This window comes from Sinohyriopsis cumingii, chromosome 1, assembly GCF_028554795.1.
Source record: "Sinohyriopsis cumingii isolate HCF-2022 chromosome 1, ASM2855479v2, whole genome shotgun sequence".
Classification (NCBI taxonomy): Eukaryota; Metazoa; Mollusca; class Bivalvia; order Unionida; family Unionidae; genus Sinohyriopsis; species Sinohyriopsis cumingii.
The window spans coordinates 21891591-21910885 of NC_142961.1; the positions used below are offsets into that span (position 1 = coordinate 21891591).

Consider the following 19295-nt stretch of genomic DNA (forward strand, 5'->3'; position numbering starts at 1 on the left):
CATAAGATAGAGAGAAACTTATCTCAGATCCAAGCAGAACATACCTTATCAGTTTTTAAACTTGTAAACTTTACTGTGAGAAATTATTAAATTGATTCTACTTACATTTGCATCAAGATTGAGGGCTAATATAATACTTCACAAATCTTCTCTTTATTTTCATAACAGTCACTGAAAATGTGAGATTTTATTTCCTTGAAATGTTATGACTGGTGTAAGGGAGATAACTGAATGATATACATAAGGTGTGGTAACCTCTAATACATTATCCATGTAATATAGATGAGTTCATCAACAACCTGTATTAACTTCATTGCAATTAAATTATCTCAAAATACATTACTGATAAAGTGAGAACCTAACATTTAGACTCCTATATTTAGTGGAGACCTCAAGAGTCATGTAATTTTAAATTCTAAGATGACGCAGCTCTTTCATATCACATAGTTAATATTTTCTACAATGCCGGCATGTAGAGTGCAGCCTTCCATAACCATGCAGATATCATCTGATGCCAATTTGGATTCTTGCGATGGGATGCAAAGTTTCAAGAACAGTGTGGATTTTAATGGAATGAATACACACTGTGTGACTAAAATGGTTATCATTCTGTAATGTTGGACCAAACATGGAAATTCCACAAGAGCAGCTTGACAGAAAGAAATAGGATGAATTGAAAGTCAATAGTAGATTATAATTGGGCTTATACAAGTGCCAATGGGAAATGCTGACTTAAGGAAACTGTTCTTGTTTGTTGGTGTTCACTGCTACTTTAACAAAAGGGAATGCAAGAGAACTGAACTAACTACATGAACAATTTCAAAGCAGGAAAGTGTATAATAAAAAAAAGGACAATTAGAGCACGACAATTCAAATCAAAGTGGGAAGGGATACCATATCCTTAATAAATTACCTAAAAATTACTCATGCCAGAACATCCCACATGGTACAAGTGATCTATCTACAAGTGTACTTAGAGTGTTCTCTATCCTTGTTTATGGCATGCCTTACAAGAACAAGATAGCTGTTTTTGTACACATTATTTTTCATCTTTTGCAGGTAAAATAGCCAATATTTAGCCAAAATCAACTATATTATGTTCACATAACTTATTTTGTTGCATGCATTCCAATCTAGGAGGTAACAGCACATACATAAAGGCATCAGGTAACACAAGTCTATATCTATCATAGCTATAGTTATCAAAAGTCCCCATCCAAAGCCATCTTGTGCTATTTTCTGAAGATTTCATACATTTTATTCTTAAAGAACTTTCAATATTTGACCAAAACTGTTCAGCACACATTTGTTTTCCTACATCAAACTAGTATAGTTCATAAATGCCGCCCACATGTATGCGTTTCTATGGATACACTGTGAGGCTATTCTTTCCTTTAGGTATCACGGTACCAATTGTTTTTCCATATACCTCAATGCTAATGTTTTGTGAAATAAATATACTTTCTGTCCTACTTGGACATGCATGTCACACACTGTCATATAGAACAATGCTAGATTGTCAATTTGACAATGACATAACCAGGTACTCCATTGCATTTAAGAGAGATAACTCTACTGGAACTAGACAGGGGTAAGAGTTATCTAGTCACAACAAGCACATTTTCAGCCATGTGTACCATATTTTAAAAAAATCATAAAAAATACAAAATATGATCTAGATAGAAATTAACACAAACTCACATGTTGCCAAGAGGCTCAACTTTTTTTTAAAGCCAAACAGAAAGTACAACTCTTACATAATGCACCAATCACAGCTAGTGTTGTTCTTTAATTCTGAATACAATGTTCCAAACACCTTAAGCTCTGCCCACCTGGACTTGCGCAATTGGTACCGTTATACCTTATAGTGAAAACCCCATGTCAGTACGACTTTACACGTATGAGTTATACAGTAATAAGATTTACACAATGGCTGCTATGGTGGGCATAACTACTGGCTGTCAGACTGGCACCATTTGCATTAAATACCAGCAGGACATAATAGAATTCTTCTGGTGAAAACCGCAATGTATATATGACTTTCCAACTAGGATGCGTAGTGATAAGACTGCAAAATGGTTGCTGTGGTGGCAAATTTGGACACCAGATCGATTCTTTTTTATCTCAGATCAACTAGACAACATAAGAAGTCTTCTGGTGAACATTCCATGCTGATAGAAGTTTCTATTCAGGAGTAGCAATAACAGGAGTTTCAAGAGGGATGCTATGGTGGCTATAGTGAATTTTAGATGTGAACCATTTTCATTCACTTTCAACATCATAATGAATCTTTCAGAGAAAACCAAGTGTTGATATACACACCCATTCGGAATATATAGCGACAGCAAGAGTGTTTAGAAGACTGTCATGACGGCCACATTAGACGTCCGAGGTGAACCATTTCATTTACGATGAAGTAGCAATCATAAGACGTCTCCTGGTGAAAACTAGATGTCGTTATGACTTTTCATTGAGGAGAAGTGCTATAAAAAGTATTTCGACAGCTGTCGTGGCAGCAAACACTGAACTTCACACAAGCGCTTTTTTCATTAGGACGAATAAGACACCACATGAAATCTTTCAGCGAAAATCTCATCTTGATAACATCATCTATTCAGGAGCGGTAGCGTCAAAATAGATTTTAAAATGATCACTGTGGCTGCCACATTTATTGTCTGAGCGGAACCACTTTTGTTAATGATGAATGGGATTCCATAAGAAGTTTTCTGGTGAAACTCCATATCGATATGACTTACGTTATGAAGTAGCGACATTAACAATATTTAAAAAAAAATAATGGCTGGTCCAGCAGTTAGATCAGCACCATTTTAAGTTTGGACTGATACAGCATACGTACATTATTAGTAGACCCATCCATACGTAAGCGTATGCATTTGGGTTAAACCCCACATCCATGCATATGTAATAGATGGACGGCTCCTTATAATTGGTATTCAGTCTTGCCACTGGAAACTAAAAACATTAATCTCCAACTGCATTATTCTGATGTGTAAAAGCTCATGACGAGATCGACTAGATGTGAAAAATTATGAAATTCCTGCCTAGCTGCGATAATTCTTGTTTAATCAAAATGTTCTTGTATACATATGAAGTGTCATGAAACAAATTTCATTAACTGATATTTTTTTAATTGTTGTATTGTTAATTTATTAGTTTGGCTGGCAAAGAACTTGAATTTAGACCATATGTACTCTCCGTAAAGGCAGTGGTAAATAACTTAAACTAGCATGAAAGGAACATCTTTGTCGCAGAACAGTTGCGATACACCAATGGAAGATTTTCGGTAGTTTCTGTTGATCAAGAACGATACAGAAACGAAGGTGAGTAAATGAAGACAAGGCGGGAAATTTTAAACCCAAATTAGCTCCAGTTGCTATTTACATGTGACCACCTTAACAACAATCACCAAAATAAACAAAAACTGTCTGCATTTCATGTCGAGTAATACATTTATATATTTATAACTAACAAAAGACTGCACTGCTTCTAATTTTTTTATATAAAACAAATTGGAGTTAAATACTAAACGCTTACACTGCTGCAAACACACGGGAGTTTGACCTTGCAAATGGAATTAATTACCCATATTATCATGTTGGATTTACGGTTATTTCTTACGCGGATTACTTTTGGAGGTCCCGTCCTTACAGTCATCGTACCAAGCCAAATGGGCGACTAACATTCATTAAATTAGAAAATTCGGGATCGAAAAGCTATTTTGGATGGCACCAGAAGAAAATCATGAAATTTTCTCTCATTATATATCTGCCCAAATTTTTGCTTGTTTTTACTAATGGTTCAACTCCGACAAATTTTTAATCTAGACCTCAACCCATATACAAAATTGGCTGCCAGCCCTTTCATTTTTTTTACATCTGTCTCGTATTTTTGTTATTGTTAGTGGTTTTATTCAGATATTTTGTCATTTTCTTACAAAAGGGATCGAGTTTTGAAGGCCTGTTGTAAAACGTAGTACCTAGAAAGCTGTCATCACCTCGGAGACTCGCACGGCGGCGGTCATGACTGTAACATGTTGACATGGATTATTATTATTATTGTTGTTTTTGTACCTTTTTCTATAAGCGACCAAAAATGTGATTTACTTCGTCCATTCATCAATAAATTTGTGACTTCTGAGGCCGGAAATTCTCATTTCGATCTGCCTATAGAGACCTAGATTTCACCTCGGCATATCTGCGAATGATGGTGTGACATACACAAAAACTCATTGTGATCTATTTCACAAGGTTTATTTAACAGATACTTAAAATTATGGGGTTTTATATATATATATATATATATATATATATATATATATATTCACTCATTTAGAAATGGAGGGGTGCTGCACATAAATGAGATTGTTGTTACCTACCTACTTTTTAGGATTTATTCTAGTCCGGCCTTAGGGCAAGGCAAACGAGGCAACTGTCTTAGGTTCTGCGCTTTCAGGCACTGCAATTTATTTGCTTGGGATCGCACGCTCATTGCTTGCTGCCTTGAGCCCTGGACATCCTAAGGCTGGGCCTGCCATTAAAATTGCAATTTGGGTGCATTTTGGTATAAATATATGTCGTACACTAACACTGAGTCACTTAGCGTCTTTGAAAGAGTTATTATAGGATGCAAGTCCTCTATTTGATTCATTTTGTTATCACATAGCTGTTTTCTGGATATCTTTTTATTTCTTGAAGTAAAGAGTACTTCCTTGTTGGACTGTCTATCGCAACTTCACATATGACACTGGATGTCCGGGTTGGGGGATGGGGCCATTATCATTTAAGGCCAAGTAGACAACATAAGAAGTCCACTGGTGAAAACTCAATGTCGGTATGGCTCTTCATTCAGGAGTAGTGATTAACAAGACTTCAAGATAGCTGCTATGGCAGCCATACTGAATGTCAGATCAGTGACATTTTCATTCAGGGCGTCACATACATCATAAAGGTATTTTTGTGAAAATGCCATAATGACAAGACCAACCATTTAGGAGGATTAGCAATAAGAAGATGGTATACATACTGGATGTCTAAGCATCATCATTTTATTTAGGACCAAGTAGAACATGAGATAAATGTTTAAAGTTCATGGCAATCCTCCAAGTAGTTGAGGAGAAGCAATGATAATAAACTTGTGTTAACAGACAGGCAGTCAATGGACAACAGGTCTTCCAATAAGTCCTTCTGGTCCATGACCAGTAGAACTAAAACTAATGGTTCCAATTTCTAAAAAGACATAAAGACTGACAAAAGGATGGATAAAATCACCTTGTATTTTTGGAGAAGAAAAAAAATGTATGGACAAATAAATGATAAATGAAAAAACATTAAAACAGACCCAACAAAGAACATATCATAAAGTTATCATAAATTCTGTGTCTTGGACAATCATTTAAAGGTCAATTAAGGAGGTTTACATTTAAACTGATTTGGAATCTTCCATACCTGAAATCTCCATATTCATTGTTAGAAATTTCTATTGCACATTTATGAATAACTGCATTTATAGGAATGGCCTTCAAAAGAGATGGCATATGTACTACCTGCATTTGATGTGCATCCGTAAGTGATGTATGACTATAACAATGTACTTCTCAGTGCAAAAGCACAATCTTAACGTATTTTCAAACCACAATGAGATAATAAATACAACAGAGGTACCTGTTACATATATTTTATAACATTATAAAAATTCACTATGTTATACTTTAAATATACTGTGCTTATTTCTCCACCAGTGTATAAAGCAATGGTTAATGAAGATGTGTTTGCATTTCAAGTTTCGGTACCCTATGAACATGGGTGACTTGCGTCCCAATATATTTTCTCACTCACTCACCAAATTGTGATCTGATCACTTGTAATGTACTTGTGGAGAAAAAACAAAATGAACATCAGGGCCTACTCAAAATGTAGCATAATTGGCAGATTCTTATCTTACCTGTCTTTCTTCATTTAGAAATTTTAAAAAGGTAAACAAATAATACTTCTATGTTTTTGATCACAATGTTTGACTGTATAGTTCACAAAATCCATCATTTTGGTTTTAAATTCCTGTGCAATCAATACACTTCACATTAGTGGCAGGTTGGAAGTTTCCAGAATGACATTGCCCTTCAGAGCAAAGTGAGTCTTAATCCATGGAGGTAATGCACAGAATAATTTTGGACACCCTAACTCTTGATTAAATTAAACTGTATATTTTGGGAATTTGGTTGGAGTAAAGTTTACCAGAATAAGGATTTTAATAAACATATAAGTTTTTAAAAAAGCATGAAAATGTACATTACTTTCACAAAAACAGCTTAAAGATAATCAACAAAGCAATTTATGTAAAATGATAGATAACTTAAGAATTAAGATTTTTATATGGCTTGCAAAATTTAAACATTGCTCATAACACTTAAGAAGGATTTTGAGCGATGAATTTTCTTAGACTCAAATCCATCCATTATGTTCAGTAAATTTTGCCAAATGTCCATTAGCCCCATATTATATAAATGTCCTTGCCAGTGAAATCAAACTAGATGATTTTTTATAATGAACTGTCTCGATATGGCGCTTCAAACTGTCCGATCTATTAAGTAACAATTTGCCACAGATGCTACACGGAGCTTTGATTCTTTTTGAACTGCAGCTTGCAGCGATATGCCTTCTCAAGTTTGTTCTGTGCATGAAACATGTCCCACACTTAGCGCAACAATACCTATGTGTACCACTTTCCCTTTTCTTGTCTGCTGTTGTCTGCTGATTAATTTTATAATGATCATTATGTTGCGCTGTAGTGTCTGTAGCCTGATGGTTTGCAGATGGACCCTGTGATGAAGGAATATTTTGCCTTGACACTTTTTGTTTTGACTTCTTGATACAACTGTCCTCTCTAGATGAAGAAGGAACATGCAAAGAATTAGTTTCTATAATTATGCCACTTCCTAAGGAATCAGTGTCTGACCTTCCTTGATTTCTCACACTTATGTCTGATAATTTATGTGTCCAAGCTCTGTAACTAACAGAATGAATAGTGGGTGACAGCTGTTCCAAAATATTTTGGGCAGTACTGTGCTGTACAACCTTTCCATAAGAAGATCCAACTGCCTCACTCGTTGCTTCTGTGTTCACTGATTCGAAAAATTCCACATTTTCTAATGGCTCTGACTTGATGATAGCATGAAATGTCTCCATAACATTGTCTGATTGGGGCTTCCCTAAAGTATGTCTCTCTTTGACTGCTATGGCTTCTTGCTGTCCAGGTGAACAACTGCTGCTCGTTAAAGATGACAAACTGTCAAACCTTTCTCCAACTGCTTCCTTTTGCTTAGAACTTATTTCATCATTGTTTCTTTCTCTATAATTCCTATTTTCACTTGTCAGAAAACTTAAGCCAGTCTGATTTTTATGGAAAATACCTGATCCAGCTCCCTCATTTTGTCTCAAAGCCATATTTCTTTCACTTCCACTAATCTCATAACAGTTAAAACCTGAGTCCTCTGACATGCCTATCATTGATCTGCATGCAGAAGAAGAGTTGGAGTTTCCTTCCTGCCTCTGCTGATGGCTTCCAGTTATTCTCTCAGGAGAATTTTCCTCATTATGAATTTGTTTTGATTTGCAACAAGTGGAACGACACATGTACGACTTTTGCATTGGTGCTATGTCATTCATGTTGCTGATAGCTGAGAACTTTTTAGCATGTTTACATTGAATCACTTCAGCATGTGATCCCTGCACTTCCCTTTCAGATGGAACATGATTATTTTCATCTTCCTTATGTACAAATTGCATACCATCCAAATTGCTTGCAGTACAATCCTCATTACTATTATTACCTGTCCCAGCTGCAATAATTGATGGAAATTCTTCTAATGAAATTCTTGATGAATCATGGGATATTTCATCTATCTGAGAGTATTTATTGGTCTGGTCCATTACCTCTGGTTTTGTGAATGTTGTGTGAATCTTGATAATTTTGTACTCCTTTGCTTTAGTGTCCAGCAGACATATTAAACCATCTATCTCTACTGGCACACCTGCCTCATAGTTCTCTGTGCAAAAAGCCAAAACAGACTCCTGGATTCCATAGGAAAGCTCAGGTTGGATGGACCCCATGTCAACTTTCTCTGTGACTACCTACAGGTTGCCAACTGGATCTGCAGCACTATAATTCAACATAAAATAAACCAGACAAATTAATATTAAAAAAGAAATGTTTGCATTTTTTATTCAAAGCTTTATAAATTAGTAACAGTAGTCACAAGAATTTTTCATAGTAAATAATCTGGTGTTTATTCAAACTTCAACAAAGTACAAGGCCAACCAAAAGTGTTTCTGACTGTCCATTTTTGGGTGATGACCCTAGCAATTTTTTCCCCCATAGGCTAAAATACCCACACCTAAAAAATTTATTTGTGCATCCACTTGAGCAATTCTTGCCCAGCAATTGAAGCACTTAGTACATTATATATATTAATCATTATAATAAATATGTTTAACAAAAATTAATGTTTTAAAAAAATTTCATACAAATAGTCTGATGAAGCAATAAAGCGAAACTGGTCACACATTCTATGTGGTGGTGTTGTTGATTGATTGATAGATAGATAGATTAGATAGATAGGCAGGCAGGCAGACAGACAGACAGAGAAATAGAGAGACAGACAGATTGAAAATGTTTGAAATAAAACCCCAACCTAACCTAATTTTAAAACCAGTGCAATATGAAATGTATATGTATTATTGCCTAATATTTATTATGCTCATAAGTAAGCCTGAAAGTTGGTGTAGCTATGGAGATGACCCTAAATGTGGAAAAACGTTTTAGGCTAACATGTACATCTCTCTCTCTCTCTTTCTCTCTCTCTCTCTCTCTCTCTCTCTCTCTCTCTGTGCTTGATATGTCTAAGTTTTAGTTTAAAAATAACAACAAAAATCCAATATTCCAAACCAAGTGGAATATTGGGTACACACAAATCCATGGTGATCTATTGATGATCAAAAATAAAATATCATACTTGAAAGTGCCCATTCATAGTTACTGGTAACCCATGCCTAACCATGAGCCACACAAGTCTGAACATAGAAAAAATAAGAGAAGGAAAATCTGCTGTCATGCAATAATATTAGGTGTTTTGATTATGAATGATACAATTTGTCAATTGTACAAAATATCTGAGTTTTTATAAAGTACATTATTTATATTCAATGTTTATCAAGTGCAATTCGAAGTAGAAATGTCTGAGCAGAAATGATAGCAAAATGACATATCAACTGGTGAAAATTCTCACAACCCATAAACAAGGGAAAACTGTGACCGCCATCTAAGACAAATCAGGAAAATGACACACAGAAAATCAAGGGATCCTCAAGCAATGGAAATAATACTACTCAGAATTGTACAATCATAAGACCCAAGAAGATCCAGCAGTACTAAACTGCCCTCAGGCAGAAGAAATTGATGATAACTCCATTCTTCGTGAAGAAGTAGAAATTGCAGTTTGGTAACTAAAGAAAGGAAAATCAGCTGACGTTGACAACATACTAGCAGAGCTCATTCAAGCAGGAGATGAGGCAGTCACAGTCCTGACAACAATCTGCAACAAGATATGGCAGACAGGAGAATGGCCCACCACATGGACTCAGTCCTTGGTCATTATGCTCCCCAAGAAAGGAAACCTACAGCTTTGCCAAAAATACAGAACTATCAGTCTGATCAGTCACCCGAGCAAAGACATGCTGAAGATAATTCTCAACAGACTAAAGTCTCAAGCAGAGAAAATTATTGCTGAAGAGCAGGCAGGCTTCCAAGCAGGAAGGAGCACCACAGAACAAATCTTGAAACTCAGACTGCTTTGCAAGAAATACCTTCAGCATCAGTAGAATCTATACCACGTCTTTATAGATTTCAAAAAGGCCTTTTATAGGGTATGGCATGCGGCCTTATGTGCAACTATGAAGAAGTACAACATCAGCTCAAGCCTGGTGCTTGTTGTTGACCACCTCAATGACAAAGCCACCAGTGCTGTCCTCATCAATGGCAGCAGAGGAGATTGGTTTCGAACAACAGTTGGAGTCAGACAGGTATATATACTGTCACCTACACTCTTCAACATTTTCCTGGAAAGGATCATGGAGGATGCCTTGCATGACCTCAAGGGCATTGTCAGCAATGGAGGAAGAATAATCACCAACCTTCGCTTCGCAGATGATATTGATGGTTTAGCAGCAGATGAAAAAGAACTAGCTGACTTGGTTGAGCACATTGACACAGCATCCAAAAAATATGGTATGGAGATCAGTACTGAAAAATCAAACTGATGACAAAAAAGACTAACGGCATTTGTGCAGAAATAAAGGTCAGTGGACAAAAGCTGGAAAGAGTCACAAGATTCAAGTACTTGGGATCAGTTTATCACAGATGAGGGCTCCAAACTAGAACTACTTTGCATGATTGCCCAGACAACAGCAGCAATATCAAGGATGAGACCAATATAGAAAGATACCAACATTACCTTGGTTCCAAAATAAGGCTGATGTGCTCAATTGTCATATCCATCTTTCTGTATGCTTGTGAAACATGGACGCTCACAACAAATCTATAAAGAATGATTCAAACCAATGAAGTGAGATGCTACCACAAAATCTTGGGTATCTCATACATTGACCATGTAACCAACGAAGAAGTGCACAACAGGATCCAACGTGTCATCAAATCTTATGAAGACAAATTGACCACTGTAAAAAAGCATAAACTGAAGTGGTACGGTCAGGTCTAAAGATAATCTGGACTGGCAAAAACAATCTTGCAAGGCACAGTGCGAGAGTGCAAAAGAAGAGGCAGACAAAAAAACAAGTGGGAAGACAACATTGAGGAGTGGACAGGCATGGGATTTGGAGTTGAACCGGGAAAGATGGAGAAAATTGGTTGTAAAGTCAACTGTGGTGCAACAACAACCTCTTGGGTTATGGGTTTGATAATGATGATGATGATGATGATGATAAGTAGATATCAACTGTAGCAAGAGGGTTGCCATTTTATAAGTACAATTACAATTTTGGCTTGGTTCTAAGTTAAGAATAAAAAAGTTTGAAAGTTTTCTAATCATTGCTGAAGAAGTGGAAAGATATAATGGACAAGCTTTATAAATCTTTCAATCTTTTTCTTTTTCTTCTATTATGTTACAAAGATATATATATATATATATATATATATATATATATATATATATATATATATATATATATATATATATATATATTAGTGCAACATTGGAATTTTCAGTCTTGAGGTACATTATGGGACCTCTCAATCTGTAATGAAGTTCAAACTTCTTAAAAATAAATTAATGGAATCACCTTTAACTCCAAACAAAGACTGCAGAACCTAGGTTATTTATCAATACGTGCATCTTCATGTCCTGAATAAAATATTTACTGAGTTTCACAGCAACTAAAAAAATCCCAGTGGGTTTAGCACCACTAATGTCATTGTGCCATACACTGCATCATGCTACATGAAAAAAATTGGCAATACTTCATGCAAAGATAAAGGGACACAATGCTTTTTGATGTTTTCAAATCTTCAGAAGATCACCAGAATACTTAACTTTTATGGCAATCCATCAGAACTAGGGGAAATCAACCCATCATTCTATTACAAGGTGTTAGTTTGCAGACAAAGCCTTTAACATAGTACATTTTTATTTGATATTCTAAAAGAAACACACAGAACACTATGCCTTGTCAAAGAGACCCACAGAGGTCAAAACAATTATGCTCAGGCAACTGACTGTTCCGTCTGACACCTGGGCCCTGGGTCAAAGGGAACTCCTAGTACCGGCAATAAATCTTGAGTAAATCCAAATAATATTTATATTTACAATAATTATCAAAATATATTTTTGTTTATGATATTCACATAACTCCACAATTCTTCAGATAATAAAGTAAATAAAAAATGTTCCACAAATCTGGACTAGAGTCCAATAGCTTGTATACTGTATGTACTTGTATAAAAAATTAGTCTAACTGCAATCTGCATAGACCCAGATCTGCCATGTTTTGATGTCACTTTGTTTTGACACAGTTTCATAAACTCCCAGTTCTTGATAGAATGCATCTCTCAGTGACATCATGACCACAACAATTGTTTACACTGGTCAACAATGATTCATTTCAACACAATATTATTAAAAAAAATACTAATCAATTGTGAATTGAAACAATGATACATAGCATGAAAAATACTGGATATTTAACCCATTTAATTTTCTCAGTTAGCTTTCATTTGGTTTGCCGCTTTATGGCACAGCAACACAAGCAGGTTATTTAGAGCTGAGGCAATTGGATTAAAGAAAATTGCCCTAATACACTCCACAGTAGCTGACCCAGCCTGGTCTGATGGTAGGATTTGAACCCACATCCTTTCGGTCATGAGTGCGGTATGCTAACCACTGTGCCACCATGGCTCCTCTTAATTTGCAGCCAGTATTAAGAATAATTGGAGAAAAAAATATTTGCCTGTAACTTTATTTATTTTGCCCCTAATTATTTCTTGAGAAATGAGTTATGAAGAATGGAAAGCAGCTTGAAGGTCCAATGCAGTGCATTCAAAAAGACTGATGCTCTGCATGAACACCCTGTCAATTAACTTGTAAAAATTAGTTAATTATCTAAGTCTAATATATTTGGCTTACATGTAAACAACTTTCTTATGAAATCATCATGATGTTTCCTAATTTTATTCCTTTCGCTCATGAGAAGAAATCTCACAAAAACAAAATTACAAAAAATAAGAAAAGTGTTAAGAATGCTAAAGTAAATTTATTGATGTTATTTTCCTATAAACTTGTGCTTTCTATCTGCTATTGATAATACTCTCTTACATAATTTTGTCACAGGTCACATGTGCAGCTGTAACAGTTCTAAGTAGATTCATCTGAAGTATGCCAAAACAAATGATACAGTACACAAACTTTCTAATGAGGGGTCATCTTGTTGTAAGCATGCCAAGATTACAGTACATGTTTTAGCTACTTCTTTATGGAACAGCAATGCAGTAGGTTATTTAGTGCCAAGGCAATTGGAGTAAAGTGCCTTGCCCAAGGACACACCATGGTAGCTGATACAGCACATGTACCCGGTAACAGTAATGGATCACCTTTTGTGTAAAGGGTAATAGCATACATGTTTATTTATGAAATTGTTTGCATGCACTATATATGATTAGAATGAAAATCTTCTCTTTGATGTAAAACTGCTCACTAAATAAAAGTACTGAGAGCAATATCGATTTTAATCAATACTATTCTAAATATATTATGGGATCATGTATGACACTATCAGATCACGCGAGTACCAATCTACGAGCACACTTGGAGTTCATCTCAAAACAGCTCATTTTAGCTACAGTAAGTGAGTGGGTTGATTTTTGTGGCACACCAGCAAGAAATAGGATGCATTGCATCACACAGGTTTGAAAATGTTGGTTTAACTTTAAGAATATTTAATTTCCAACCATGACTGAAAGTAAAGCAAATATATTAAAATTATGTGTGTGTGTGTGTGTGTGTGTGTGTGTGTGTGTGTGTGTGATTTGGATTTTTAATGTAGCTTGAACAATTTTCCAGACATGTCATTATGATGTCTGCAGTGTGACAGTTTATAGTGATGTCCAGCACTGAGGTAACATGTCACAGACAGGTAGCATGAGGTCCCACCAAGTCACATTATCCTGTCACCAGGCCGACCAGTCCTAACACTAACCTCTTGATGCTGAGTGTCAAGCAAGGCAGCTGCTGATACCAATTTTGTAAGTCTTTGGTATGACTTGTTCAGGGTTTGTACCTGCAACCTCCCGCATCCGAGGTGGATGCTCTAACCACTGAGAGATATAAGTTGAAAGTAAAACAAAAAAAAAATGAAAAAATATAATTTTATTTTCAAATGCAACCCGAGTAAACATTCTCATAGCTGTGAAGATGCTGGAATATTTTCTTCTTTTTTTCACCCTAGTTAGCATTTTTTCAAAAGGTTTTCAACAGAAAAATTAGTTTGCCATTTCTCCTCATTCACAGTTGCTATAACATGACCAATCCGCTATGGTCTTATTCACATACGAGCATTCACATGCAAATTTCTAGACTATTATTGCAGTTTTTTAAAATATAAAACACTGATGTGTCTCATTGCCAAAATAATCATTTTTTAAATAATACTCGTTTGTGTTATCTTGGTAATTGTATACATACTATTAATAATTCTTGGAAGTGTGTTTCTGCTCAAAGCTACAATCTCACTTCATCTGGAAGAATGCAGTTTCATTGTACAGACCTAGATTAGACCGAAAAGATCCTCACCAGTCAAACTTGTATTATGATTCAGCTAACAGATTATGAGAAATGGCAAACATTAAAATGACATTACTGTCAATGAAGTGTTATTGTTGCACACATTTTTTGTGTGAATATATCATTGGTAAATCTTTAAAAAAAATTTGTGCCATTAATCTTTACTCTTGGGATGCACAAATTCTTTTCCAGAAATGCCAAGGAAATACAATTTCAAGTTTAGAGGGACAGTCATGTGTTATACAGTACATATTTAATATAATTGATTGTTTGTTGGATTTACAATTGCTTTATTCCATTACATGCTATTGCAATACAACATTGTTTACTGGATTTGATATTGTCCAGAATTGATATTTTAATTTTAATTTTTATTTTTATTTTCGATGTTAACAAGTAATAATAGAAACATTGTATCTAGTTTCTGACCTTGTTCCAAAATCAGTGACAGTTTTGGTAAACAACTTTTTAAATTATAATTCTTGGACAAAGACATTCACTGGAATTTATATGGAATTCAAAACTCGAATAATATTTTCTGTGATTCAACAAGAGACTGTTGACATCAGTAAAACGCTGACTATTACTGACATTATCGCTTTCCATTTTGAATTTCATCAGGATTTGGACTGAGATTCACTTAGAACTTTTCATTGATTAGACTTGTGTTTTTTTAATTACTGAATTATTTTTGGATTTTTTTTCTTCGTAAAACCTTAAGCTCTTTTTTCTCATTTTTCACTTTGTATTCTAGGGAAATAAATTATTTGTTAAATTTTACAAAGCTTGTTGTCTTCACTCTTTTCTGTTACTTATATTAAGAGCATAGACTCGTAACACATGAATAATGTGAAAGAGTCATTACTAAAGGTTAGACAATGTCATCATTGGGTCACTATCAATTAGAAAGGCAGCAGACACCTTCAATGTTCCTAAACCTACTCTGAGAGATCATGTGTCAGGCAGGCCTGGACCCAAGTCCAAGCCTTGTTACAGGCAAGTTGAGCTTCAAGGGACTGAAAACAAGATAGTATAGATAGTAAATGCACCTTGAAGCTTGGAAAAGGCTAAACAAGTAAACATTTGCTTCTACTGGACACTCAGTGGGCTATGATAAATCACCATAAGTTGGGCGATGATGAATCACCATAAGTTGTCCCAATATTTCAATTACTTGGGTGGCATTCTAGTTTGGTTGGGACTCAAAGACCACCCAGAGTGCATTTGGAACTGTGAAGAATTGGGCAAACAGTCTGAGCACGACCTGGTCAAAGTGAAAGCTGGGAAAGGCATGAAAAATGTGATTAGTTGAACCAGCAACAGTAGGACTCATGTCATAATTATGGCATGTTGCAATACACCAGGAAACAAGATGCCACCACTTTTTATTGTGAAATAACAAACAGGCATGTCTCTCCATTGTTTCAATATATGTGCAGCACATGAGGGGTCAAAATGGTAATTTCATACTAATGGATGAATGACAAATGCCACTGGAGAGAAGTGCTTTGCAGAAGTCTTCCTTAAGCACTGTGGCAAAAAGTGACCCAAGCTACTGATATTGAATGTCCATTCATCCCATGAGTCACTAGCAATTTCAGAGAGTGCTCCAGGAAAATATTGATCTACTGTCTATGCCACTCAATACCACTCATTATTTGCAGCTCTTGGTTCAAACGATATTTTGTCCATTTAACCATTACTACAATGAAGCTTGTACTTCTTACCTGGTGGAACATCCAATGAATCTCATCACAAAGTGGTCCTTTCCAGTGATTATGAAGCAAGCATGGGATTAAGAAGTCACAGAGCAAAATATCAGAATGGTTCTAAAGCTTGCAGGATTTTTACTTTCAATCCTCTGGCCATCCCAGAGGAAGCATTTCTGCCAAGTGAATCCACTGATAACATTTCTTTTGCTAACACAGTAGTATCTTCTGAAACTCCCAACACCCACTTCAGGGTCAACAGTACAAACAACTTATGGAAATAAAGACTTGGATCTTGCACCTCCTCCAATTGGTCAAGTGATGGACACTATACCATTGACCATAGAGGACAAAACAAACAAATTTATTGCTGCCCAGGTTCAATGTTGTGGTTGAAGATCCATGTGTACTACTTCAAGAGATCCTAGAAAGTAGTATCCAAATAGAGACCACTTTTGACAGCAATGGCAATGCAAAGCTATCTAATGATCTGCTGTCCAGCTGTAAAACAACTACCACAGTCCCTGAAATGCCATATATCATGCCCAATCCATCAAACAACATTCATGTAACAGTAGGGCAGGACAGCTTAAATTACTTCTTCGTCAGAGCTGTACAATCATTGCAAAGAAGAAAGCAAAACAGTCTAGAGCAGTGAAATGCCAGAGACTACTGTCACATGATAATGTGATAGCTGAGAAAAGAGTGTTACTTGAAAAAAGAGAGTAAAATAGATTGGAAAGATGCAAAAGAATTTGAAGAAATCACTTAAACTTGGTCCAAAAGTATGATGATTTCTTTATAAAGAAAATATATTCCAAGAGTTTCAGAGGGTTGCATTTATTCTTTGTGATAAACTTTACAATGGTTAAATCAATCAGAAGTATTTTCATTGCTTGAGTTTCCTTTTGATACTTTAATCCATAATTTCTTCTGCATTAAGTATATTTTAATAAACTGTTGAATTCTTTTTATGATCACACACACAGAGGCAGTATATCAACTAAATATGAAATATTAGGTAAGATAATGGTAAATGCCTCTCTTTCTCTTTTTCCCTCTCTCAGTTGAAAGAGTGTCATACTCTTTCAATAATGGTTGTATCTTCGATACACAACCAAGTTAGCCCTGGTAAACTACCCTGATGTGTCCATCAGCAATGTTCTTTGCCAATACTTTTATTGCCTTGATATGATTTGACCTTCATATTCTAATGTGTCATAAACATCAAAAAAGAACAAATTCTCTCTCTCATTAAATATTGTTTAATTGAGAGATTTAGTCAGGATTCATATGTCCAATAACTGTTCTTCTGTTTCTTCATTGTCACTATCATCATCCTTATTGTCACCATTGCTACAATAATCGTTATCATCATCACTATGATTGTTGTTTTATAATTAGTAGCAATAATGGCATGATTATTGTTGCACATCTTCAACTGTCTGAAATTACCTGTATCAATCTGAAGTGTCCCACAGCTTTTTGAATTTACCTGTTCTTTTTAAATATAATATTGAAATTTACACTTTGAAACCATTCTCAAACAGAATGACAGAAAGCGAACTTAATATAGCTGATGAAAGTCACCTAGCTCTTTATTATAAGTCCTTCAACATTTTTTATCTGTAATTTTACTTATGAACATTGTCTGAAATAACCTGGATTTCCCCATATTATCAAATTAATAATAATGAAAATATAATTTAATACAAGCATAATTTATAATACAATACAGTTAGAGTAATTAGGTACAACAACTATGTTGATTAATGCATTCTTAATTGATTCTTTTTGTCCAGGCATCAAAAGCAAGCAGCTTAATTTAAGTATATTAACAAGAGCAATTGTTCTTTTAATTTTTTATGTTTGCAATTTCTTATTAATTTGCTATCCAATTCTTGCCTGTAAAACTTACTGTTGTATAACGTTTCGTAGGTGACAAAAGCACATATTACTCTATTATATAACTAATATTAAATATACATAAACAACCAATGACACACTGTAGTGTGTACAATTTAAATGAAGTGCGTTTCGGTGTTTGCAACTTGTTGAAGTGTTTCGGTGCCAGTGTTTATTACGCATGACATTTGCATTTACTGACAGACGGGTGTACGGTTAGGCAGAGGGATGGGACCACAATATTTCCGGTGTTAAAGCGTGGGATAACACTGTTAGGTATAGCTCATTATTAAAGCCTAATGTAAGGCTCCTGTGAAACGACAAAGATAAATTAAAGTGCCAATTTGTAGACGAAATTAGGTTCCTTGGGAAATGAATGTAAAAAAGCCTCATTTGTTTTACAGTGTTACACTAATCAGTTTACCTGTGAAACTTTTCTTCTGCTTATTTCTTTCGATGGTTTGGCTTTAAAACTTATTGTAATAATTCACAATAGTGATATATATTTCGTTATTGTTTTGAACCAAATAGATTACACTTTGTCAGACTATACAGATAAGACATAAACATTACGACGAGTTACATCCCATTTCAGATGGAAATGTGTAAGTCTAGATAGAAACTGAAGGATCGAAATCAATGAACGGAAGATTACTTGTCTCGCCGTCGATACGGAAGTCTTCGCACAACACTAATTGTTCGAAGCCATATCATGTTTACGATATCTGAAAGTTAACTTTCTTTTGTTGTATATTTATTTTTTTCTAGTGCGTCTTCTTCTTCTTCAAGTTCAAGCAGGTCATTTCCTCTACTAGTCAGTAGTGTAGTGCTAAAAAAGACGTGAGATCGCCATAGGTAAGTGAGGGATCACATGATATTCAGATGCAGGAAGACTAAGGCGAGCTAAAAAAAAAAAAAAAAAAAAAAAGAAGGCAATGGAACGTGCAAAAAGGTATGGGAACTCCGTGCCCACGCATTTCCACAGCACGATACCCCCGCTACTCGCGACATATTATCTAAAAACATGTATCTGGTCGCATCATCAGGCAGAACAAGTCTAGATCACAATTCATAATAATGCACATGTACTTCATTGGAATATGATGGATACTGTTTTTTGTTTTGCTTATTTTTTAAATTCTTTTTTTACACGCAAAAGAAAAAAAAAAAACAGTAGCATTGCAAGAAAGCGCGGGGCCCACGGTGGTTGCCTCGTTCGCCTTGCCATAGGGCGGGGCCTGTTTATATTTGACTCGAGTATTTGTTTTGAACATTTAGAGTACAATATTTGGACATGAATATATTTCACGTGCTTTTTA

The 19295-nt window shown here is 35.3% G+C and overlaps 1 protein-coding gene across 1 annotated transcript; it reads right to left on the reverse strand.

Annotated features, from left to right (window-relative positions):
- Positions 1 to 5040: 5040 nt before the first annotated feature.
- On the reverse strand, positions 5041 to 18585 carry LOC149806537 (uncharacterized). Its single transcript, XM_089954238.1, has 2 exons — positions 18401 to 18585; positions 5041 to 8175 (listed from the first exon to the last, which is right to left on the reverse strand). Exon 2 carries the CDS (start codon positions 8124 to 8126, stop codon positions 6513 to 6515), a length of 1614 nt encoding a protein of 537 aa, XP_089810364.1. The 5' UTR covers positions 8127 to 8175; positions 18401 to 18585; the 3' UTR covers positions 5041 to 6512.
- Positions 18586 to 19295: the final 710 nt, after the last annotated feature.

Coding starts and splice junctions, on each gene's coding strand:
- LOC149806537 (XM_089954238.1), bottom strand. CDS start 8,126: ATGGGGTCCATCCAACCTGAGCTTTCCTATGGAATCCAGGAGTCTGTT.